Source organism: Pagrus pagrus (genome assembly GCF_965226575.1).
Source record: "Pagrus pagrus genome assembly, chromosome: 2".
Classification (NCBI taxonomy): domain Eukaryota; kingdom Metazoa; phylum Chordata; class Actinopteri; order Spariformes; family Sparidae; genus Pagrus; species Pagrus pagrus.
In genome coordinates this window covers 10,591,965-10,617,266 of record NC_140186.1, presented here as the reverse complement: position 1 = coordinate 10,617,266, position 25,302 = coordinate 10,591,965, and the positions used below count along the sequence as shown (strand labels likewise).

General features: G+C 42.5%; 1 protein-coding gene across 7 annotated transcripts in view; it reads left to right on the top strand.

Annotated features, from left to right (window-relative positions):
* The window catches only part of dclk2a (doublecortin-like kinase 2a), a 44,663-nt gene that overhangs the window by 5,349 nt on the left and 14,012 nt on the right, over positions 1 to 25,302 (top strand). For 4 of the 7 annotated variants that reach the window (XM_084382253.1, XM_084382257.1, XM_084382252.1 and 1 more), the window contains exons 2-6: positions 2,137 to 2,474; positions 19,754 to 19,883; positions 22,086 to 22,178; positions 22,674 to 22,724; positions 24,304 to 24,398. In XM_084382253.1, the coding sequence (XP_084238379.1) occupies positions 2,137 to 2,474; positions 19,754 to 19,883; positions 22,086 to 22,178; positions 22,674 to 22,724; positions 24,304 to 24,398 (707 nt within the window). The remainder of the gene's footprint in view (positions 1 to 2,136; positions 2,475 to 19,753; positions 19,884 to 22,085; positions 22,179 to 22,673; positions 22,725 to 24,303; positions 24,399 to 25,302) is intronic. The other 3 variants (XM_084382256.1, XM_084382255.1, XM_084382254.1) reach the window with 2 other exon arrangements.

The following is a 25,302-nucleotide window of genomic DNA, read 5'->3' as shown; positions in this document are numbered from 1 at the left end:
TAATTTGACATTTTTGGTGCCATTTTTGCTTTGCAACAGATCAAGACCATCAAACGTTTCACCTACAGTACTGCACAGGCTGTGGTACGGCTGACCAATTCCTTTGACTATAGTGTTGAACATGATATCAGCAGAACAGCCGTACAGATGTGTATGATGGGAGAATATCATTGGATCATGGAGTCACTTAATTGTTTTGGTGATGATAGGTTTTACATTGTCTTATTTTTAGCACTACTGTATGATTCCCATTTACTGCCATTGCTTGGGTTTTGGATTGGTGACAGCTGTGTGACCACTGCAGTTAAAGCTGCTGCTGCTGGTGAGACAGCTCTGTTAAGGTTGACCTCATCTGTCGTCCACATGAGGACCAGTTGCGGGTGGCTGGGGCTCCCCTCACATCGCTGACGGATGTTGCACCTGAGATCTATGGACCTCAGGGAATAGACTTGTCACCAGTCACCATCTGAGGGCATTTCAGTATTCTGCCGTTGTCCCCCAGATGAATGACAGCCCCCATTATATTTTGGTTTAGTTTTCAGCCGTAGCTCATTCCTCCCAGCTGTGGCCTAGCCTTTTTAATTAGCCTTTGGTTAATTGCAGGCTTAATAAAACCAGGTATCGTGGGACACACCGTCTCATCTGGCCTTCTTACCCTGCAGCTCGATTCATTTGTCTTGACACACATCAGATAACTAAAATTTTAGGGATTGGATTTGATTCTCGGTAAATAAAATGAACTATTTACCAACAGAAACTTTACCAGTACCAACTAAATTTACAGTATGTCAAGTGTGTAATACGTTTCCTGAAGTTGGTCCTGAGAAGCACTTGTTTGTGGACCCTTGAATTCTTTAGTGATGAATGTAGCGTGAAAAGAAAGTATCCGTCACTTTCTGTCTCTGACTCATTTGAGTTTCTCGTCCGGCCTGCGCAACAATCACCAGACATTCTTGCTGCGGTTTTCATCTACCGGCCAAGCCCCTGTAAATGTCACATGACTTTGTTCTTAAGGGGAAACATTTGCGTGTTAACTGTTCGAATGGAATGCTGGCAGATAAAACAAAATGCTTTGTTTTGGAGGAAGGCCAACGCAGCAGCTCAACAGCTGAAAGGGAGAGAGGACAGTGTTACACTGGCCTGGCCTCTCAATGTGCCTTTTTGTTTCAGCTGAGGAACGTTAACTCTTTGTTGTTAGACTGCTTCTAACGTGGAGGAAATATGTTATGGTGCCTTCTGTATGTGTGGGGTGGATGGATTCTGGTGTACTGCATGTGCAGCGTGCGTTTCATATTAAATATCTATCTTTGAGTTTTACAGACCATATTCACACAGCGGCCATTTTCCTCTGACGTCAATCGGGGTGACGGCTCAGGGTGGGAAGCTCAAATTCTTGGATGGTGTTATGATGCTTGGATCGTGTGTTTCACTTCGAGGTTTGAATAATAAATGTGTCCAAGACTCTAGCATAAACGTACTGCTCTCCTGTCATGTTGTGTGACACTATTGAATGACAGTGTTAGTTGGGAGCTGGTTGGATGCTAACGTTGCAAATAGGCCGTCAAATATGGTTTTACCTTGAAACATGACCCACTGTCCCTCAGGATTTTCACTATTCTTTGTCTTTTCAGCTGCTGATCAATAAGGAAGTGGTACAATTATGACAATTTGTCAGATTCTCTATGTTTATAGGGTTTGCAACCTGGAAAACAGCAGTATAGCATTTGAGCCTCCCACTCTAGGTGTGATATCAGGGGGCTGCAGTGTGAAAATGGGCTATAGATGTGGATACGGTTGGCAATGGATCATGTTGTTAGTGTCTATTCTACTGGGCTGGGCTGGATGATACGGCCTTAAAATAATATTGCGATATTTTTAGGCTACATCATGATACACAATATATTTCTATATATTTTCACATCTCCTTCAAAGCACTTCATAAATGTTAGGACTGGGCGACAGAAAATAACATAACTACTGTAATGCATCCTTTAAGACGAGGGAAAGAAGACGCTTATGCCACATCATGATATAACGCTATCCAAAATTTAAGACAATATCTCGTCTCATATCATGATAACGATATATATATCGTATTGCCCTGCCCTAATTCTACCAACCTATTTCTTTCTTCAGGCGAGAGTTATGTCTGTGCCTCAAACGAAGCCTTCCGACGAGTGGACTACACCAAGAACGTCAACCCCAACTGGTCAGTGGGCTGCAAGACCGGCACGTCGCGCTCCCTCTCCTCTCTCATCCCGCTGAAGAACGAGCTGCAGCGCGAGTCCAAGGACTTCATCAAACCCAAGCTCGTCACCGTCATCCGCAGCGGCGTCAAACCCCGCAAGGCGGTACGGATACTGCTCAACAAGAAGACGGCGCACTCCTTCGACCAGGTGCTCACCGACATCACAGATGCGATCAAGTTGGACTCCGGAGCTGTGAGGAGATTGTACACTTTGGAGGGCAAGCAGGTGAGTCTTTAATGATGCATGCCTTTTTTTTAGGTTGAAGGGTGAAGCAAACTCATGCAAAACCAGCCAGTGTAAGAGGGTATTCTTTGTCTTGCCAATAGCCCTAAACTCATTGACTACAATTACATAACATGACAGTTGGAGGGAGTTAACTGTATTGTTTTCAGGGAGATGAGATGGGATGATGTGCATATGAAAACCAGATGGAGCAGCTAGCCTGAGCTTTTCAGCCGAAGGTTTTATCTCCAAAAAAACACTGTGATTTATAGGCTTCAGCTGTGTCAGCAGTCTAGGTAATTACACCCCGTTTAATCATCCATACATAATTACACGCCACAATTATTTCAACAAGGCACTAATGAATACACTTTAGAGTTCAGGCCTTTTTTTCCGTATCCGTCAGTATAGTTTCTTTCCTAATTCATCCACCTCTATTAAGCCACGTGAGGCTGTTTTTGCTATAATCCTATCCATCTGGGACACATATATAGTAATGTTTCCATCTGAAAATCTCATTGAGGGTCCCTGGTGTTGGGAGATGAGGTGAGCTTGAGCATATGGTGACCCTAATAAAAAGATTTATATGACGCTGTCTCATCTGGGAGAGGTCTTAGACCATTATTATCAATTATAATGTTTTTTTTTCTCCATAGCATTATTTAACTTTCAATGTGCGAAGTGGTTTAAAGAAAGCTGATTAAAATAATTGGATTAAAATAAAAATGATGAAAAAACCTGTCTACTTAAATAAGTTCCATGAAGTTTTTAACAGCTTGACAAAAGCTTTAATGCAAAAGCTGGGTCACCTTGAATTTCACACATCTGGGAGGGTTGATGGCTAATGTGAGGCTGAAAAATGCAGTTAAGATGGCTGCATCATATCATTTGGTCAACCAGAATCATATTTTAACACTATAAAAAGGTGACCCTGAACAGATCACCGCAAAGATAAATAAATTGAGGTGATTTTCCTGAATAGTAAATAATAAAATTGTTTTTTTCTTTTGTCCAAATGAAAAAAGAATGACTGTACTGTCAATGATTGCTCCCATGTTTCAGGCAGCTGGCCTCAAATAGCCTTAAATGACTTCTGATTTGTTTTACTTCAGATGCAGCTAACTGTGACAAACTTCGCATTATTGAAACATTTCTGGAAACCCTTCATGCCGTTTTAGCGCTTGTTTGCCTGTTTAGTGTAGCAGTGAAGGCTCGTGGTTGTGATGTCAACAAAATGCCAGGAGACATAACTCTGTATATATAGTGTATTGGTAGGGAAGAGGAATTTCAAGAACTTGGTGTGTCCCAGCGTCAATGAAGTGGGAAATTGCTTTCATTGTCTTAAGTGTCAAACGACTGCACTAAAATTAAATCTGTGTGCTTTGGTTACTTTTTACGAGGGCAGTCTCTTTGGTATGCCATTGCTCCAAACACAGCTGTAGTCGCACAAATAAAGTTGTGTTTATTCATAAAATCATGAAAAAGTATTTGCAGGAGTTGGAAAGAAGTTTTTAGAGAGTTTGTGACTCAAATAAATTTTCATTTTTAATTGGATTCAACTTTTTTTTTTAAATTAATGTTAAAATGCCTTGATTTCAATTTCAATTTCAGTGATGAAGTGAATTTCCTGAGTAATACTGACAGTTGATGTAATGCTATAACCACAAGATCTTGTGTCTCTGTCAAATGTTAAAGTTGAGATCTCAACTCTGACAACTGAACTCGCTGATGTTTGCTTCCTGTGAGCTGACAGGGAATCTTTCTAGACAGTCCAAACAAATGACTCATCAGAATACTGATCACCTCTGACAGGGCCAGGCCAGCATCCTTTTCGTCAAATCAGCACTGTACAGGACGTAAGTTTGTAAGGACGTGTTAGGATTATGTAATAGTTTGCAGCACAGTATACCCTCTTATTTATTTACATTGTAAGCTTAAAGTTTCCTGTGACGGATGCTTTAGGACGGGGCTGTGATTGTGAAGCAGAGATCGGATGAATAAGGCTTTAGCCGAAAGCAACTCACAGCACGGTGTCCTGTTAATCAATTTTCTTAATTCAGTGTACATTTGAGGGCAATTAATGTCAGGGATCGTTGTGTTGTGTTGTACTTCTTGAAAGAATCCTGTTAGATTCTCCGCTGTGATTAAGTTCTGTCCTGTTTGTGACACAAAGTCTTGATGTGTCTCTATTTCCATCTCTTAGTAGACTCCAAGTAGATCAACCATGCAGACCAGCTGCTCTTTCCAGGAATTTCACCCTCTGGAATGCCATGAGGAATGTAGCATTACACGTTATGGGTTGCATTTTAAGTACAGTAACTTTGGAGCTTGGGGAACATCTGTGATGTTCACCCTGTCCTCCCAGCTATCCAGCTTGTATGTATGTAGGGAGTTAACAGTTTGACTGATCATTTGAAGTGAACAAAGGCTGGCACATTATTAGACGGATTGATAGAGAGGACCCTTCCTTTCACCTCCTTTCTGTATGGGTTTTTCAGGCATGCAGCTACAATCAGCCAGACTGTGGCAGTTTGTTAAAGGTTGTAAAGTCTCTGGGAAGTCTCTGAGAGAGGTACTTTACTTTGAAACTTTCCACCAACACTCTCATTCAACCCCTGTACCTGCAAAGATATACTCTTATTTGGCTCTTACTATATGATTGGTGTGATACCTGAATATTGAATGACCCGCAGGAAAAAATACTGTACATTTCTGCCTGCAGTCACAAATCACTGTACATCAACTCAGGCCTGTTGTGCTTCCAGGCCTACCTAGCTCTTTGTTATTGGATTAAAGATGGATGCCAGTCAGTTAAACCGCCAACATCACGCCAACATTTACGGGACAGTTAATTCAGTGAGTGATTTCTTTGTAGATGTTTGTTTTTGAAATCATAAATTAGTCGTTTTTAGTCGTGATTTAGGAAATGTACTACACAGTCTTTTGGAACACGTTGCAGATGTCACATTACATCTGTCATGCTGACAAGTGTGTCATTTAGCTCCCTTAGATATTCACCACAGAGTCCTTAATGATAAACACATCAGCCATTAGTTGCAACAGCCGCTTTTTTTTTTTTTTTAGCTTCCTTTGATGGATGATTTGTTGTCTCTGCTGGAGCAGAAATTCATCTATCCGTGCATCCATCCCTGTTAACTTCTTCACCATCAGACGAGCAGACGAATGCTGAAAGACAGTAGAGCCTCTTTTATAAATGAGCTGTGTTACAGCGTGTCCTGCATGGTGTCACCAGATGCTCAAGACCTCTATAGAATGTCTTTTGGATGAAATTCAAAAGCTCCCATTTCGGTTTTGGTGGTTAATGTTTATTTGTACGAGGCAGTTATCAGCCAAGACGGCAAAGATGACATCATGGTGCATCATTTTAAGTACAGAAATCATGTCAGAACAAACATCCTGTACTTAAGTGGTGTCTTTATGGACAACGCCAGTGTAATTTGATTGGACCGTGTCTCAGAAATAAAATTATGTGCTAGGTTTTCAACTCAGTCTTTTAACCTGATCTAGGTTTGTTGAGTAAAATCAAGAGCAGGCCTTCTTTGAAGTGATATAATGTAAAAAAAATCTAAAATCTATAATGATTTTATTGATTTCTGGAGCAAATGACATCATCATAGGTAAGGACAATCTTGAGCTGTCAATTATCACCTAACAGCATTTGGAGTTTTAGTCCCATCTGCCAGGCACTGGAAGAACAGCAAGTGTGTTCTTGACATAGTGTCTAATTCACTATTTAACAAAAGGACTATTTGCTTTGGACCTGTGTTTCTCTCTTGGCTTCAACAGGACTGTCTCGGAATTAAATTAAGAGGCTAATTCAGAGGTTTAACCCATTAAGCCTGTAACCTGATCCTAAGAACAGAGCTGGACACCTGACAATATCCTGTCCATGATAGCAGAAGTCAGTTCAGTTTAAACGTCAATGTCAATATGGGCTTTGTTTGAATTGCCAGTTCTAAATAACTTGACATATTTATATCTAAATACTGACTTCTTGGAGAATCGAATGGAAAAGCATTAGCTTTAATCGGCTCGCTTTCTCTTGTCTTCTGCCCCCCCTGCTTTGAAGAGGAGGTAACACTCTCCCAGACCAAACACGTCTCCATAATCTGACAGCCTGACTTGTTGGAGCCCTCCGTCATGGAGCCTCTCTACCCCGATAAGCCTCTTTTCACATCCTGAGTGGTGCCATACTGGTGGCTAGACCAGCTAGGCTGTTCCCCACATTGTCTCTACTGTGTGAAAATCATGTATCTCCAAAACATCATTCTTTTTCTCTGCTCATGCAGTGGATATTTAAACAGTTTACTTAGCGCTACGATAAGGATCATTTCCTCAAACACTTAAGGTCAGTTTATCTGAAAAAAAATTCAATATCAGCAAATTTGGAGACACATGGGTTTCACTCAACAGCATGCACCTTATCTTAACCGATGAATATTTGTCCTTTACATACTGAATGGAGCAGTGTTTATGTGATAAATATATGAATACCTTGGCTGTAGTGAAAACCGGCATTTCCCTAAAGTCACTTCCTTCTGAAAGAACACTAATGTTTGGGCGGCTTGTTTGCTTCCAAACCATTAATCCACACCAGAAGATAGATATCAATTTCAGGTTCCAGGGTATAATTAGCATACAGCACATTGGACTGGAGGCGAGAGGGAGGGTCGCCATTAAAATTTTAAGAATAAACGCTCTTCAGCAACTCTGTCCAGTCCATTATCAAATAAACTGGGAGTTCCTTAAATGAGCATCAGACGTTAACACGTCAGTTTGAACAAAGCCCCATGGACTCTATAAGCTTTACTTTTCATTCCTAGAAAAGTGGGGCTCTTCACTCAGTCACTTATACACCCATAAACACACAGACACACACCGCGTGCACACACACACACACACACACACACACACACACACACACACACACACACACACACACACAAACGTGCTCCAAATGCCTTCCAGCAGCATCCTGCCATCTGCTACTCCAAAATCAAATCACAGGTCCCAGCCACCCGGTCTGCAGGCGATGCAGCCCCCTCCCACTGATGCGCGTGCACACACACACACACACACACAGTGTTACTCACACACAGCGTCACGCACGTGCACTCGGAGGCCCCCCGCTGGGGCCTGGCCACCACCGAATAATTAGACTTACAAGCTGGAAGGGAGGGTTAAAGTGCAGCTGTCAGGTGTGTGTGTGTGTGCGGGTGTGTGTGTTCAGGGTCGTGCTCGTGTGAATGAGCGTGCTTACAAAATACATCTCTGTCCACTCTCTCCCTCCTCGATTCAAAGCTGCTCTTCAGACTGAATGTTAATTGCAGATCTTGGTTATCGGGGCCAGAAGAATCAGCTGCTGCTTTTGAGAGGAACCCCTGTTTTACATCTCAAAGCTGACTGGGCAGGCAGAAAATAAGATTTCTCTAGTTTTTATTGTCTAATCGATGCATTCATTAGTTTCAGGGAGCAGTCAGCGGTCCAGTACTTGCTAAGTTGTCTTTTTTATGTAGAAATCATTTATAAAAGATTGAAGGGAACCATAGAAATTGTGACAAAGAGAAGAGGGTCCACCTGATAAAGAGAAGCCCTTACTCTGTTCTTACTTTCTCACAGCTGCCCAGTCACAGTGTGAGGTAGGTGAGAATGTTAGATTGAAGGGAGTCAGTGTTGGTCTTCTGATAAAGTACAGAGATGATGCTACTTTGACTACTGCGCTGAGTTATACCTGCTCTGTTTCTGAATTGCAGCATTAGCTTCACTTTAGCTGTTTTAATCATATCCAGATCCAATAATTGCTCCATCAAGAGTAAGTCTATGAACAGATAATGGAGGAGAAATCATCGACCGTTTAGTGACCTCTCTTACTTCGCCAGTGCAGTTTTGGGGAACTGGATGTGATCCAGGGATCCTCTCTGCCTTTTACCCAGTGTAGCCTTCAGCCCACTCTGACCCTGACACATAATATGTGGGAAAAGACAGTCGGTGTGTGGTACTGCTATTAAAACATTAGCGATCGATGAGGCACATAGCGATAAGTGGATATCCCATTTTTCCATGGATAAATGCTCAGTGGGTCGTGTGTGCAGATAATCAATTCTGTTCGATCTGACATTCACAACGTTCGAGGGCAAAAAAATACTTGCAAACTTGAATGCAAAGGTGGCGCATTACAATTTATTATAGGTATTTAAATAAAAAAGAACAGTATTGGTTCAGGAATGATTTAATCCCCAATACACTGTTTTTATTAGAAGTTTTCCCAACATTAGTTTCTTTCGATCTCTTTTGTTTCCAGTATATTTATTGTAGATTAAAGCATGTTAAGGACATTTAAGAAGGTTGTTTTGAAGATGAGGTCTTTTTGAGATGAGAGCTTGTCATACTCATTTTTGTCCTCCATTTCACATGTGAACGAGCGTACTTCATACATGTGCATTGGTTCAAATTATTTTTCAGAAACAGCATATAGAGGTTAGCCATATGTCTCTGCTCCACGAGTTTAAATGAGCTGAAAATTGTTTGTCTCTCTCCGAAAACATCTGCCAAAGAATGCTGAAATCCCTCAGCTTTACACGATCCTTTACACTCTGTGATGTTATCAGGATGACAGCCAGTCTGCCCATTAACCAGGGGCTGGAAACCCAGGCCCAGACCATTAAGACGGCTGAGCTGCGAGGGCTCAAATGCTCGTCCCTTGGACATCTTTAAAAGCCTCTTGCTGCACACAGAAAGCTGCAGGAATGAGAGGGATGGAACTCCATGATAATTGGGCAGTCTGATCTGATGTAATGTTTTTGTTTACGTCTTTGCAGCGGTTAAGTGAATGTGCCGTTTCCTCCATGATGAATTGAAGACAGTCACTGTATATCTTTAATAAAATAACATAAGCAATGTTGGTTTCAACTTATTTTCTTTCTTTATCTTATAGTTTGGCAATGTCTTCTGTCTGAAATTCTTAGAGGCAAGTTCGTAAGTGCTTTTGCATTCGTACAGGGTGCATGAAAACTGAAGGTCACTCACAGGTCTCGACACTGCGGCAGTTTATCAGGGCTTAAATAATTTGATGCTATGCTGTGGAGAAAGGCAGCAGGCAGGCAGACTGGGACTACTCCCAACAAACTCCACTTTTAAAAATGTGAAGTGCACAATTTTTCTTTCTCACGGTGTGTTTCTTTCTACAGATAACAGTACAGTTAATGGAAAAATGCACACCATCCATTAAAAATATGGCATTTGTAATGACGTTCCCCGGTCTGTGAAACATTTTGTCTAACCCTTTCACTTTATAAAGCCAGCTTAATTTCCCATAATTAAATATTCAACTCAAGGGCAATTACTGCTAATGCCGAAGCTCACTCCCCAGGAACAACGCATATATAAACAAACAAATCAATTATGAAATCAAATAAATGGAGCATACAAAGGAAACAACTTAACCTTATTAAGATCTGAGTAGATGCAGAGGTGATAAAAAATAATGTTTACTTTTACAAACATCCTGAATCTGCTGAGTTTGGCTCAGTGTGCTCATCAATTTCCTTTTTTATGACGGTTTCCGAAAAAATAGCTGACACAGGAAACGATTAGGCCGTGTTACATTCCGACAATGTTTGAACCCAGAGAAGTCTGTAATTTTGCTCAAGGTAATGTCACGCTCTATCGGTCGCCTGTCGCAACTCCTGGGAGGGAGTCAGCCCGTGAGGAAGGAAGTTGGCGAGTGAGACTAAACACAGTGCGATCAAAGCATTCAAAAACTGCTGCTTGAATCACGTAGATGGATCATCATTGGCAACAGTGGTTGTTGAACAATGAAGACAACAACTCACTCACGACCCCCGCTACTTACTGTACATCTTTTGTTTTGTTTTGATCAAGAGACCCCTAGTGGTATAAATGACATACTGCGTGTTTAAATCATATTACATGATAGGTAAATACAGCAGCAGTATTTGCTCTTCCTAAACTTGTGGATATCTGGAACAGCAAATATTATTTGATCACAAACATGTCATTAAGATAACAGCCAGCTAGGTCATAGTTCATGGATTACTGAGTTTTGGGGACTGACAGGGCGGTGGATCGTCGTTAGCGTGGCGCCTCCTGCACTGTGACACTGTTTCACAGGACACGCTCCAATACTCTAAACCAGCCCAGGTCTTACAGTACATGTGTAAGTGGGGGCGTGCCGCTCTGCTATCTGGTGCCAACAGTTAAAGGGTTTACATTCATTAAGGTGTCTGAATTCTGCTCACCATGTGATCATATTGATGGGGATCATACCTTGTCATCTGCGCGCCCTCCTGGCAGGACGGTGAAACATGCTGGCAGTTACAGACAGATTAATGAAACCGTCTCCCTCTTTGACTAGCTGGGGTCAAGGCCACACGAGGGCTCCATCTGATTGTCAGACACGAGCTGTTTTCAGGGCCAAGTCTGGATTAAACACCGTCATTTAGGTCAACAGCCATGAAATTTGCATGCCCTCCTATTGTTCTGCACTGTCATTAGCATGCAGCACCATCTGACGGCAGTGCAATCACACCATCCAGCCAGGCATCATCTCAGCCACGTTCACAAATATGCTATTGTTTAATATGGGCCCATTTATGAATGAAACTCGTGTTCTGAATTCCTGATACGGTCTGGCGATGTTCCAAGTATATAATACTGAGGGTTAGTATATTACCCCACTTATAATTTGCTCGTTAAATCATTTTAATCTTACCGGGTTATATTGTCCTATTACTAAAAATGAATCCACACCTTCCAGCTGATACCAAAGGGGCCAAAGGCCAAAGGGTATCACATATTGTACTTTAAAGCCCTTTAAAACAACTTTCTGATATTTGGTTGACTTAAAAGCTTCTGTAATTATTGTTTTTTATTAAAATAAGTGTTAAATAGCTCTGTATTCCAACAGCAGTTAACGTTACAGGGTTACATTTTCGGGTATCCCTACCCACTTTCTCCAATCAGACCAGAGAACTCCATAAAGAGGCGGTCCTGTCTCCTGTGAACACACAGAGACGGCAGGATCTTCCTGTCTGCTGCCATGTCTTGCCAACACTGCTGCACTTTCGTGTGGTGACGTAGAGAAGCAGGAGGGGACTGCCAACTGCAAAACAGGCAGGAAGCTAGCTGTACAACAATACTTACAGCAGCTTTAATAAACTTGACCAACTGAAAGCTTGACAGTCGGAGACTTAATCTGTGCAAGTCAGAAATATGATGGCATAATGTAGTCACTGTCTGCCCTTTGGAGATAAAAAACGACATCCAGACCCCCTCTTTCTCGTCCTAGCAGATGGCTTACACACACACACACACACACACACACGTGCACACGCGCGCACACACACACCCCATCAATGCTTTCCCCCAGCCTTGGTGTGCAATACTTCATTTTGTATATAAAGCAAAAGTGCCTCTTCCCCGTTTCCCCAAGTGCTGGCATGATACCCTGCATTAGGAACAGGGAGACAAAAAGCCGGCAGACGACAGAGAGCGGGGGTGTCATGAGGGGACACAGAGCTGTCGGCTGTGCAGAACGTGTGAAGGCCACAGACGGGGCGGGCGTCCATTGTGTGCTGTGTGATCTCAACTACTTGTTTTGTTTCCTTTGTCCAGGCCTGGCCCTCATCCATTCTTTGCAGCAGGCCTTTCACTCTCCCCACAGGAGAGTTGACATCATGCTATGGATAAACTCCAGCCCACACACTATTGTTTGTCTACTTGAGTTTAATCATGCTAGTGAAGCTCAGACTGCCTCAGCATGTTCTGGCAGATTAACGTGATGAATGTTTTTTGCACAGGGCAGATCTGGAGCTGTATGTCTAAGTGATCCTGACAACTGTAGCACGTATCGGAGTCTGAGGGTAGAGTTTAATTTGCACATCACACAGTGTCTATTCTTTGAGTGTCTTGATGTGTATCCTGGTTCAACGGTGTTGATGTTTATGTAAGTGGACAGTTTTATTCTTGTTTATTATTATTTATTTATTTGAAAAGGGCAACCGTGAAATGTTCAGCCCAGTCGCCAGAATAAAACAAAGAATTTACGTTTCTGCAAACCACGGATAGTTCAAATTTTACGGTCATTCGCACGGTCTCAATCCATGTATATGAGCTTACTTTCACGCCGGTAGATGGATGTGATGGTGGTGCCATTACAGCTAAGCCAGTTGGCTGCCAAGCCAAAGACTGCTGTTCGAGATGACGTCAACATTTGTAAGTGTAAAACTAGTAGATATAACGAGGGACCACGTTGTTACAACATTTTTAAGTGTTAAACCACTGAATATTTTTATGGAGATGCTGGGACATTTTCCATCCATGTTTGACAACAAAGCCAGGCATTTTAAGCTAAAACTTGATCTTTTTTCTTAAACCTTACCAAGTTGATTTGTGGACTAACCCTAATCAGGCCATAAGCACTGCGTTGTCTGCCCATGAAATAGATAATTGAACCAACAGAAACATAAAGTTGCAACAAAAAGAAATGTAAAGTTTAAACATATCCGTGCCAACTTTTATTCTGGCGACTGGGATGGAAATGCCAGTCACATTCTCCAAGATATTAATGTGGGACTTTGGGGACTTGTGCTGGAACTGCAATATTATATCTTGAGCATTGATTGCCTAGTAGCCCCTTTAAGTGCAATAATATGTTGATTTTTAATTGAAGACTGAGTATTATGTTAATTGCCAACAAAAACCAACATTTTATGCATCTCTTGTGTGTCTCATAGCTCCTCAGCAATTCTCTCCCTTTCTAAATGAGTCGGGTAATCTGCCGAGGCTCATTTGGGCTAAAAGTTGTGTGCGCATGTCGAGGCGCACACTCCCACTCTCTTCATTCCTTCTTGCACAGCTCCATTTGAGTTTAAAGTAGCTCAGTGCTCATGTACATTCAGGCGGCCTGAGGTTATGTACTGCAACGACGCTCTTTCTGTTCGTGAATATGCATCGGGGTGAACGAGACAGAGAGAGCCAGACGGCTGTGTAATGTGCTGTAGAGCAAGCTGCCGCTGGCTGGTGTGAGGCGGGGTTCACAGCACTGCTGCAAGTTTCCTTGAATCGATCTAGACCTTTTGGTAAACTGTCAATTTGAATACATGCTTCTTTTGTTCTCAAGTGCTTTCACCTTCAGTGTCTCCAGTTAAAAATGTGCCTGTTTATTAAATAATCTTGTTTCTTCTTCATTTCCTTCAGTGACTGGTGGTTTGGCGGTTCTTAAACATCTGCGTGGCTGCTGTTGACTGTTTAAGCGACTGAAAGCGGCTTGATTTCTTAATACAGCTCCGTATTCGGTAGCTAATGGTTAATGCAGCTAATGCAATGAATCCACAGCAGTGAGTTAATGATGGACTTAGTTTTCTATTTGCTCTTTTTTATGCCGCCGCCACCGCCTTGTCTTGGCTGTCACACGTGCCTGAGATTTACCGCTCTAATCCGGAAAGAATTTAAACGTCTCAGAAAGCAGCCTCTGTCTGTGAGTAAGAGTTCAAGTCGAGCTAATAACCTGGTTGGCTTTAGCTTAAGCATCGCCCTGACAAACTTAATTGGCATGTAGCTTTCTGAACGTTTAAGTGAGAGTTGAAGCTAGTGTAAAGAATGCACATCTAGTTCGCCATGAAAGGTTATTTTCCTTTGCAACAGCAGGGGTGCTGTGGAGGCTGACCTTCCCCGAGGCAAGATGCAGGGATCTCAGTGTTTGGTTTTTATTTTGGTCTTCCCCTCAGGACTCAGAACATCTTCTTTGCCTCTTGCTCGTTTGGCTACAAGTGATGAGCAGCAATGAGGGGTTTGGCGGTAAATGGGGCTGATGGTACCCAATGATTACTTTGATCATTGTCCTGTCAGCCATTAAAAGAGAGCGTTTACTTTCTTGTGTGTATCTTGGGCTTTTCCACTGCCCTAAATTCACAGCACCTGCTGTTGCGTGACATTGTTTTTTTGGAACAGAGCCCTGATTTAACTTTAAGACCAAGAGAAAAAGGTCTTGACAGTTTTCTGTTTCTATGAATTTCTTGAAAAGTGTTGTTTTAGGGGGATGTTCATTTCGGACTTAGTGTTTTAATGGTAAAGAGGTGAGGGTTCTGTAATTGGTCTAACGAACAGATCCCGTTTGATTCTTTAATATATACACACTCGAAGCCCTTGGCCTGGATCTCCTCTGTTGCTGAGCTAAGCAGGGCAGAAAGTACAGCAGGCAACACCCCGAACACAGACGGATGGTGGGAGCAAGAGAAGGTCAGACGTATGAGAGGAGGGGGGGATTGTCGCGTCGTGGAGGGCAAACTTCAGTTTACCCTCAAGACACGTCACCCAGCCAATACAGAGCCCCGTGAACAGTTCACTTCACTGATTGGCCGAGACAGGGCCTAGCAGGATTGTGCTGGCGATGGAGTGCCATTGGCTGTTGATCCTGGCAGTGGCTGACAAGAGCAAAGAAAAACACGGACAATGCGGTCTGACATTCATACACTCCTTTTACTTCTTTGCTCCAAGTAATGTGCTGCAGAGTTTTTTGGGGTTCTTTTGAAGGAAAAAACCCTGTTGTGGTCACATTTTCAGCATAAATGAACATGTGTTTCAAAAGTTTTAAAAGCAGCTTCATGATTTATCTTTTGTCAGAGGATCTGGATCATTTACAGCTTGAACATGCACATATAAACCTTTTTATACATCGACTTTATAGAACATAAACCAACATACACATTTCGGTGAGATGCAGGCTGCACTAACGAGATGCTGTTGTTGGGTAAGGCAATAACAAACTAGAGCAGCGGGAGAGCGGGTTGATGGAGGGAGAAATCAATCCTCACAGCCAGCACAGCAGCGAGTAGCTGGAGGGATCAAATCATAACCATCAGTGGTGACATGATGAGCGAGTGAGTGAGAGCTTGGCAGATTGTCAAGACCGCATCATCATCACCACGAATATTACTGGTGAATGTGACCGGGGGTTAGTTGATGGCAATAAGTGATTTTACAGCCACAATGTGCAAGATATTCATGTCATTGTAACGCCTGTGTGTGGTCAGACGGAGATATCTTTGCTTTTAGTAATGCGCTCTCATATGCATGATGGCTAGCTCTCGTATCATGCGTCCGTTTGTGCACGACTCCAGAAATTAACACTTGTCCGTAAGATGCAATACTCACATGAACAGTAGGGGCGGTGCAGTGCCAGAATGTGACAGGGCCAGGGGTCAGGTAGCATGTCCGTAGCAGCAGGGGCTACAATGACGGACTCAGTTCTCTTGCTTGCCATCTAGTAGTAACCTCCAGTAACACACCTAGTATATAGGCAAAAATGTCAACAACGACATTCATGACGTCGCTGGTTGTAAACACGTGGTTAAAATAGTGACATCTATCACTATCTATTAAAAGTACATCTAAGTTCTAACACCATGATTTAACAGACTTTGTCATTCAACATCATTTCTCAACCACTTGACCTCCTTGACCTTCATTTTTGCCTTTTAAAACCAGTGTCCATACAGGCACCATTTGTCTCCATTTCCCCACATTCCCCTGGGTGTCACAGGCCAGCTGAAAAGTACTTTATCACAGGCCACAGCAGTGCTAACCTTGCAGAGAAGGAGGTGCGTGTAGGGGTGAAAGTAAATGAGAATACAGCCAGGGGCCTTCTCGACAGTGAGATATAATATCCAAGCCCTGAGTTCCCCCTTTCTTCACAGCAAGCCTGTTGCCTCAGGTGAAGCCAGGGCAAGTGTGTCCTGGGGCAACAGGAAGATAACTCATAATTAATCATAATTGGAAATGAAATTAATGTAATTTAGTCAATGTTTCAATTAATATGCCTACCTGGCCTTAGAGCTTAGAAATAGGACACAGACTAGACACACGATCGGGGGAAAATTGAATGCGTTTTTTGAACGTCCCATCGCACTCACATGTAGCCCTGTCTCGTCTTGTCATCCAGAACAAAAGATACATTTTGTATAATTTTACTATCAAGGATCCTTTTCTTAGCTCATCACTGTTTGGTCTTAGTCATGACAAAATGGTTGTCGACAAACATTTTTCGTCATGGTTTGTTGAAATGAAATTAGGTAAGCTTAGCTTTGCACAAAGACTAGAGACGGGGAAATGGCAGCTCCGGCTCTGTTGGTAACAAAATTATCCCGCTAGCCCCTTCATATCACCAAATTAACATGTTATATCTACTTTGTTTAATCCAAACAAAGAAAAAACTAAAGTACAAAAACAACAATTCAGCATGTTACGAAAGGTTACGTGCTGGACTATTGATTTGGTCAATGAGGAGTTGCTAAGCAAAGCTAGCCTTGTATTTAAAGGACAGGTATCAATCTTCACATCTGCTTTGCTTTTCCTCTGACCTGTCACCAATGTCCTCTGACTGCTGATGTCATCACTGCTGGTGGTTTCCCTGCAGGGGACAGCGCTCACTTAGGCAGCGTCTGTGTCTATGTCTGACATTGTCCTCAAACAAATGACCGGCGTGCCCCGAACACATCCTGCTGAGTGGATGGAAAAATACAACCCAGAGTTATCAGTTATAATGTCTACACACCGGAGGAATCAGAGTGCGGATTAAGGTTAGAGGTCACTGAGAAATCACATCTTATATCTGCATGTAATCGTCACAGCTCGCACTACACCGGAGTCCGTTTTTGTCACATACATTTGACTATCCACGTGGGCTGTTGCTATAGTGATCCTACCGCCTGGGCCCTTACAGTATGGTGTGACGATCAGCTGCCAAATTCCTGAGTGAGCGCTCATGTCAAGAATGGCATCCACTCCAGCTATGTCAAACCTTTTGATAATCAGCCACAGCGCAGCATCATGGACAAATACGACACTGACTCAGATTCTTTTCATTTATCTCCATGTAAGGGTGAGTTTTATTTCAGCGATCGGACAAAAGAGGAATATAAAGGGCATGAAATACTGTTTTTGATTATTTATGAGTATGTTACAGATACTGCATCCAGTTTCATTTTTAATTCATGCTGTCTGTATGTAGGACATGCAGAAGTGTCATGTGAAGTGTCTCATTTATTATTAATGAGTGTGTAACTATATATTTGTTTGCGTTAAACACTCCACGTCTGCTGTTTTTAGCTGTGCGATGCCTCACTCCTACTACACTCCTCTCAGCCTCCAACTCCTCTTTTTACTGTGCAGATCGTTTGTGCGTTTGTGTTCAGTAGCCATTTAGCTTTTCTGGACCACCAGTTCCTCTAATACCCATCTTACACACACAGACACACACACACACACACACACACACACACACACACACACACACACACACACACACACACACACACACACACACACACACACACTTTCCCCCCACTGTGTCAGCCCCCAATCTCCCCCAGAGGATCCATCTGCCCACAATCTTCAGCCATCTAGTACTCCTCCTCCTACTCTTGTTTCAAGTGTGTGTGTGTGTGTGCACGCGTGCATATACTGTGCATATGCCAGGCAGGCAGTGTGTGGGTGCACTTGTGTGTGGTGGTGGGGTAGGATAATGAGTGGATCTTTACCTCCTTTGTCTTCCTACTTGTCCACCTACAGCAACAGAGGGATAATCTGTGAGTGTGTGCATGTGTGTGAGTGTGTGTGTGTGTGTGTGTGTGGGCACAACTCACCATATTTTAAAAGTAACTCCTATTTCCGTCTCCAGGGGTGGGTCGTGGGTGGAGAAGTAAAATCGGTCGGATCTGCAGAGAAAATGACGATCACAGCGTGAGACAGAATAGAGAAAGCGAGACAAATGACCCTGCGGCACAGACGCTAAATGCACCGCTCTCCTCCCGTGACTCTGCACTGACTCTGCAGTATTCTGGACGCCACAGTGTTTTGACCTTCGTCGCGTCGCTGTGCTCTGTGCTGTACATTCAAATGCACGCAGAGGCGCACAGTTACCACCCCTCACCGTACCACACCCATCACACGGACTGATTTTTTTTAATCGGCCTATTTCAATGAGCGCAGAGTGAAGCAATTATTTCACGTCCAAAAATACCACAGTCACATGAATGAAATGAAAGCCGGTAGAGTCGTGCTGCAGAATCATGTGGGATCCCTGGAAGTGGAAGGGACGCTGACGAACCAAACTCCGTCCCACACGCCGTCTAAAAGAAACTGTTACAAAAGCATTAATGTGAAGTCAACAAAGAGCGTGTGGGACTTTCTACCTCCTAGTATTCACAACAACTGAATGCACCCTTGAGCAGTGCTAAAAAGCTAAAAAACTAATTTAGTCAAGTAATATAGTTAAACAATTTGGAGGTACTGTAACTACTTTGTGCAAGATGATACTGTTGTACTTTCTACTGCACTACAGTTTTTCATGGCTGAACTTCCAAAAAGAATGAGATGTTTATAAAAGATGATGCAGTCCTGTAACTTCTACACAGTCTATAGAGAAGTTAGAACTGGCTCCATCTGGACCATGTATACCAAAGTTACAGTCGCTTTTAGTTTACTCACCAAAATAAGCATTTTGTGTTTATCCTTGAAGCCTTAACCTGACACGCCAGTCACCCAGGAGGCAGGCAGGTGATTGAATGAGAAATCTGTCCGTCACTGTGGATCATGTGCTAACTTCAACCAGTCAGATCAGCAGTAAGAGAGCGCTGCACTGCCATCAGTGGTGCCCCTCCATAAATCAAACTCTTGCCTAAGCCAGTCAGGAAAAGAGCGAAAACATCTTTTACATCAACATCTGTGCGAAACCTCTTGAGGAGCCGCCATTGTTATTTTCAAATGAACAGTGGCTTCTCTCGCCATCGTCACACCTGAACCACACCTTGTATCTGCAAGTTGTTCCTCGGCCACAAACACATAGCTTGAAGCCTGGCGAGATGGATTCTGGAGATCACATGATCATGTGCTCTCGGGAATCCAACTGCTTTGCAGGGTAATTAAGAGCTAACAAATGCAATTAATCCATTTCCTTATTTAAACTACACATGCAAAGCAGATTTATGTTTGCTTCTGCTTTGTTTATATCCATGTGTAATCACTGAGACTCTTCTTCCCTACTTTTGCTGGTTCCTTGCTACATGTCTTGCTGGTTACCGCCACCAGCTGTCAATCAGTAGATGAACTCTTTATTTATTGCTACTTTTTGTTTACGTGAAGGATCCGATGACTTCTTTCACCGCTGCTTCGGAGTAGTGAAACAAGTAAATGAGTATCACACCGGTCTGAATCAGTCTTTCTCCTTACCAATCCTCCTCCAGATTACCTGCCTGCAGGACTTCTTCGGGGACGACGATGTATTCATAGCGTGCGGCCCAGAGAAGCACCGCTATGCCCAGGACGACTTTGTGTTGGATCACAGCGGTAAGGCTTCCACAGCCTTTATGACTGGTAGGCCTGACTAAGACTAACTAAACATCCGTGTGTGTGTTTGTGTGTGTGTGTGTGTGTGTGTGTGTGTGTGTGTGTGTGATCTCCTCAGTGTCCTTCCTCGCCTTTCATCTCTAACTATTGCTCGCATCCCTCTTTTCCTAATTTAATTCTGGTTATTAAACATTTTAAAGTGTGCTTTTATATTTACATAGTGTATTTGGAAGTACAACATCTCAACGAGTTAGTTTTTCCACTAATTTCCATTTCCACACACCAATTTTTGCTGTCGGGTAGAGAAAGGAGGCTGCGCTCCTGTTTTCTGAGTGAAATTGACTTCTTGTTTTTGAATGTTTTTGTATATATGTTCTGTACTTTACATGCTGTACATACAGTATATTAGGCACACCCTCTGTTTTCTTTATCGTGTTGAAAACGTTGGCGAGCACACAGGCAGGATATGACCTCTGTAAACCAGCAGATCCATTCACAGTCAAAGCTACAGCATGTAGAACTTCACCCAACTCTGGATGACCTTGTGGGAAGGAAAAGCAGTTTATTATAGTAACAGTCCAAAGCATTGACATCCGGCTTCATTTTTTGTTTTGTCAGGTTAGGTAACAACAGGGAGGCATTTCCTAACACACACTGTGTTGGGGATGAGTGATGGTGAACTGGTCGTTTTCAGAGATAGTTCGGAGCCTTCGTCCCACTTACACTCCCGTGCTCTACTTTTAAGAATTAGGTCTTTGAAAGAACAAAAAAGGCACACTGCACTCTCTGTCAAGGGTACTGAAGCTGCTCTTGCTTTTGCAAAAATGGGTCCAGACACTCAACTGTTGAAACATGAAAAGAATAAAAATGGCCTGCACAATAGATCAGTAGAGCCCATTACCGCCACCCTCAGTAATATGATGTTAGTTAGTGTTAAAGGTTCCAGTTTTTGTTGCAAAATATTGGGTTTGTTTGCTTTTCGTACGTACAACAGGGAAGAAGTTGTACTATATTCAGAACCCCTTTTTAATCAGTCAATGAAATATGTATGTGGTGATAAGCAGCACTGGGAGCACATTAGAAATGCACTGTGGGTGTGCTTCTGCGGGCAGGTTCTGTCATTACGTTATACCTCTCACCGCCTACACCCTCATTAACACAACCCTGACAAGTTTACCACAAGCTTCATTACAACATCTGCTCTTACAGCAACACCACTAAATCAGCGGCGGCATGCAGCGAACCATAAAAACCAAAGCTTGTGACTTTTCTTTCATGTGTTCAAAGTGTGCTGTGATCATTCCAGTCTATGTTTCATTCCAGAGAAAACACGAGCTGTTATGCCTCTGCTTTGAAAATACAAGGCATCACTGATGTGTAGTCTCGATATGAGAGGCTATAATTAATTCTAAAGGTGCGTCATGTAGTTATGAGGGAAAAAATGTAATCAGAAGAGAAAGATCTTCATTGACAGATTGTTTTAAGCCTTAAGAAACTAGATAAATAAACTCTCTGAATAAACTGAATGTACAAACTTCAATGACAGCACAATTTCATTCTGTTTTACCATCATACTGGCGGACCCTGCCACCTTTCTAGCTTCAAACAGTGTTCCGGGAAAAAATAGTAGTGTTGTGTAGTGTTTATCTCAACAAAGTCACCAAAAATCAGCAATTATTTGATAGTAACCACATTAAATCTATTGTAAAACCAATTCTCAGAGCTGCTTGTTTAGTTTTAGTTTTTTTCATGGAGAGGATTATATTCTGCATTACAACATTTCTTGTTGGGTAAAAAAATGAGATTGGTATCATCAGTATCTCTGTGCGGTGGAAATAGTTACCTGGTCATAAAGGTCGTCGGTTTGAATCAGATTAATATTAATTGGAATAATTTTTGGATGTCTATTTCTCTATAGAAATGTATTGTATATAAGTGTAGCTTTATCATATTAGCCAACTCATTTATTTGTTCCTCTGCGCTTCTGTATCTGTTTTGCCTAAACACCATTCACCTGTTTGTCGCTGCCTCTCTGACCTCATAAACAGTTCTCACCAGCATTCATGAAACCATGCCACACGAATAACATTACCAGGGCCGGACTCATTGTGCAGCAGCTTGTTGGGCATAATTTTGCCACTTAAACTCCGACCGAGAAGAGAGGAGCAGTCTGTTGATAGAGGAAGGTTAATATATACGACAGTGACCCTGAGTGTGTTGTCTCCCCAGAATGCAGAGTGCTGAAGTCGTCCCACAGCCGCTCTGCTACTCCGAACCGGACATCTAAAAGCCCTGCGCGCCGCAGCAAGTCTCCCGGTGCAGGTAGGACACATGACTGCACCCTGTGCTGTACACAGTCTTGAAACTGTTGAGTGATATTCATGGATATATAGCAAATTATAAATAGACAATTTGAAAAGTCTGGTCTGCAAATTATTTCTTTATATGTGTGAAAATATGTATATAAAAAGAAATCCTGTTTATCTGCTGTCAAAGTACCACTCACTGTAAGTACATTTCTGGTTGACAGGCCGAGTGATAGCCTTTTGTATCTGTCAGCCTCGTCCTCAACACTCAACAGCTGTGATGAGTGACTAAGCAATTTGTGTGCTGCATTGAGAGAAGGTGACATTCTGCTGAGTAATTGGTGTTCTACAAGGCGCTACGTCAAGACAAGGTCATTGAGAGGTTGACAGTTTGGAGAGCTTGCAGTCTTAACTCAGCTTTTACTTTAACCAGTTTCACAGTGTCGTCGTGGTGCGATTATATCGAATCATATCTGCCTGACTGTTCTCTGTTTGTTCCTGACGCATGCAGCGAGGCAGACTGTCCACTACTCCACCAGTCAGTCTCCAATCAAATCCCCAGGTGAGGCTGGTGATGGTGTCACACAGTTTGCCTAATGAAACACCTGTCATGCTGATGCACTCTGGCAGTCGGGGTGAGGTAACCCTTGAGAGCAAAACAAGCGTCGTGCAGCTTCTTCGCGCAGCTTCTTCTCGTCTGTTAAGGCCGACTCTGATGGTTTAAGAGTTGCCACTTAAACACTGTGAGTCAGTGGGTCGATGAGTCCAGCCCAGTCCAGACTGAAGAACATGATGGATTGGAAAAATCTGTGCTGATAGACTTAGTCCCCAGATTATGAAATGATGTTGGTTATTCAGTGACATGGCGCTGAGCTGCAAGCTCTTAAACAATCTCAATTTCTTTTTGTTACATAATGTTTCGCCTTCTCTTTTGGCTTATTTCCTTCCTTCCCTCTTTCTCCCGCTCTGACTCAGACTTTACCACAGGATGCCATTTATTATACACATTTATGTAATTCGAAAGCCAGCTGCTGCAGAATCCACTGATTCAAAGCCACGAACTGATTAGACTCACTCCTCAGCTGTGTTAATTAAATCCTGCTCTCGCTTAGCAGCTGAATCACATTCCTCCTCATCTGTAGTAGCTGAGATACTCAAAAGTTAAACCTTACTTTGAAAAAGTTAACAGCTAATGTCACGTACAGAAGCGTGTTTGAGTTTTTCTCGAACGTTGCTTCAAACATTCCTTAATGAAAACAAGTTAAATACCCAGAGGAGGGAGGGTTAAGCGAGGGGAAAAAAACCCTCTAAGTGATTGTACAGTGAAACAAAACTCTGAAACAGGAGTGCAAAGACGCAGCCTGTAGGCAGTGTGAAGTGATTTTCTTCAGCTCAGCCGGGTTTATGCAGATGAAGAGACTTTGAGTTTAAGTTTGACGCATTATGTCTCTGTATTTGTGCCAGAAACCGAGAGAGCGGGAGGCAGAAATAGTCTCTTCTTCAGAATGAATCACTGAAACAATAGAAGCCCTCGTTCCTGCTGTATTCCTTCGCACCTTGTGTTACAATCTAAGTATATTATGGATAAATGTTGCATAGTGGCAGTAAGTCCTTTTTTATTGGGATATTTACAGCGATAACACAGCCCTTTATGATGTAAACTGAACCAAAGTACTTGAGTCATACTTTAGGCCTGTAAATAGGGACTTTATTTTTTTAGCTTTTGGCGTTGTGCACCTGGAACGCTTGGCAGTCAGAGGTTGGAAATCTCAGCTTGGAAATTCTGACCTCTGACTTTGACTGGATCACAGCTTCAATATTGCATTGTTTGCCTATAAGTGGCATATAAGGTCCGAAATGATCATACAGCTCCCTCTTTTGAAGAATCTGCAACCTGCTAAACAACTACCCAGTGAAGGGCATGATCTTAATGTATGCTAGCTGCATCTCCTGGATGTATTGTTAAAGATGACACAGAAATACTTTAATGTATCTGGGACCGTAAAGGAAGCCACCTTTGAACATACATTTGTGTATACACAACCAACTGTTATAAAATAACTTGTACTCACAGTCAGAATGAGTCTTTCCCTTGCTCTTACATATTCCCTTCCTGTGTTTTTTTTTTTTTCTCCATGTAGTAAACGGTGTCTCAAACAGCCAGATCTCAACTCCAAGATCCACCAAGTCCTCCACTCCGTCTCCCACCAGCCCACGACCCCTCCCCAGTTTTAAGGTAAGGTGGTATACCACATCCACATTTGTCCCCATGTTATATACAGTAGATGATGTGCACACAGACCAAATGCGAATGCACCATAACACACTATCTACACTATACAGTGCAGTATATGTTCGATACAGCATATTCTGTGGGTATGTATTGACAGATCACTTTACATGTATTATTTTATTAATCTCACCAGTAATCTGTGTTTGTATCTTTGAGGCGTAACAAACATGATGAATTTCCTTCCGTAGAAAACCTTTGCAAAGCCTTTTTCTTTTTCTTTTTTTTTTTTTTAATTTTGAAATCTGCATTGTTAACTTCCTTCTTTGCTAGCTTACTTCCCTTGCCGTATTACTGCCACCTCTTGATTAGTGACAGAGCATAACTTCTTGGCAGGAACGTATAGTATATTGTGCCACCTGTGTGCTAAGGTTACCTTTGAGGTTTTGTGGTTGGACGTCAGACGGTATCCGGCCTCTTTAAAATGTCAAAGCTGTACTGGACTAGACTGCTTTGATGGCTGACTTGATAAAGTGCAGGTCTGCCACCTCAGATTCCACAAGCATAAATTAAGGCAGTACATTACGGTGCGGGATAAGGCCAAATCTTATTGACCTACTAACCGCAAGATGATGAAATAAATCTGTGTCAAGTCATCAAGTCACCGACTGACAGCCTATTCTGACCTACAGGTCTGCGTGCAGCCCATGTTGCAGTTTGAGATACTAATCTGATTTATTGATGGATTCTTGTGTAAGCTGCGTGTTAGTCCTGAACTACAGTTTCTAACTGCTCCAGCCAGCTGGCAAACCTCCTCCAGAGTGCCACTGTCCCTCTCTAAGCCCAGTCAAAGACTTATCCATCCACATTCATTTGGCAGGATGTTTGAATTTTATGATTTACTGACAGC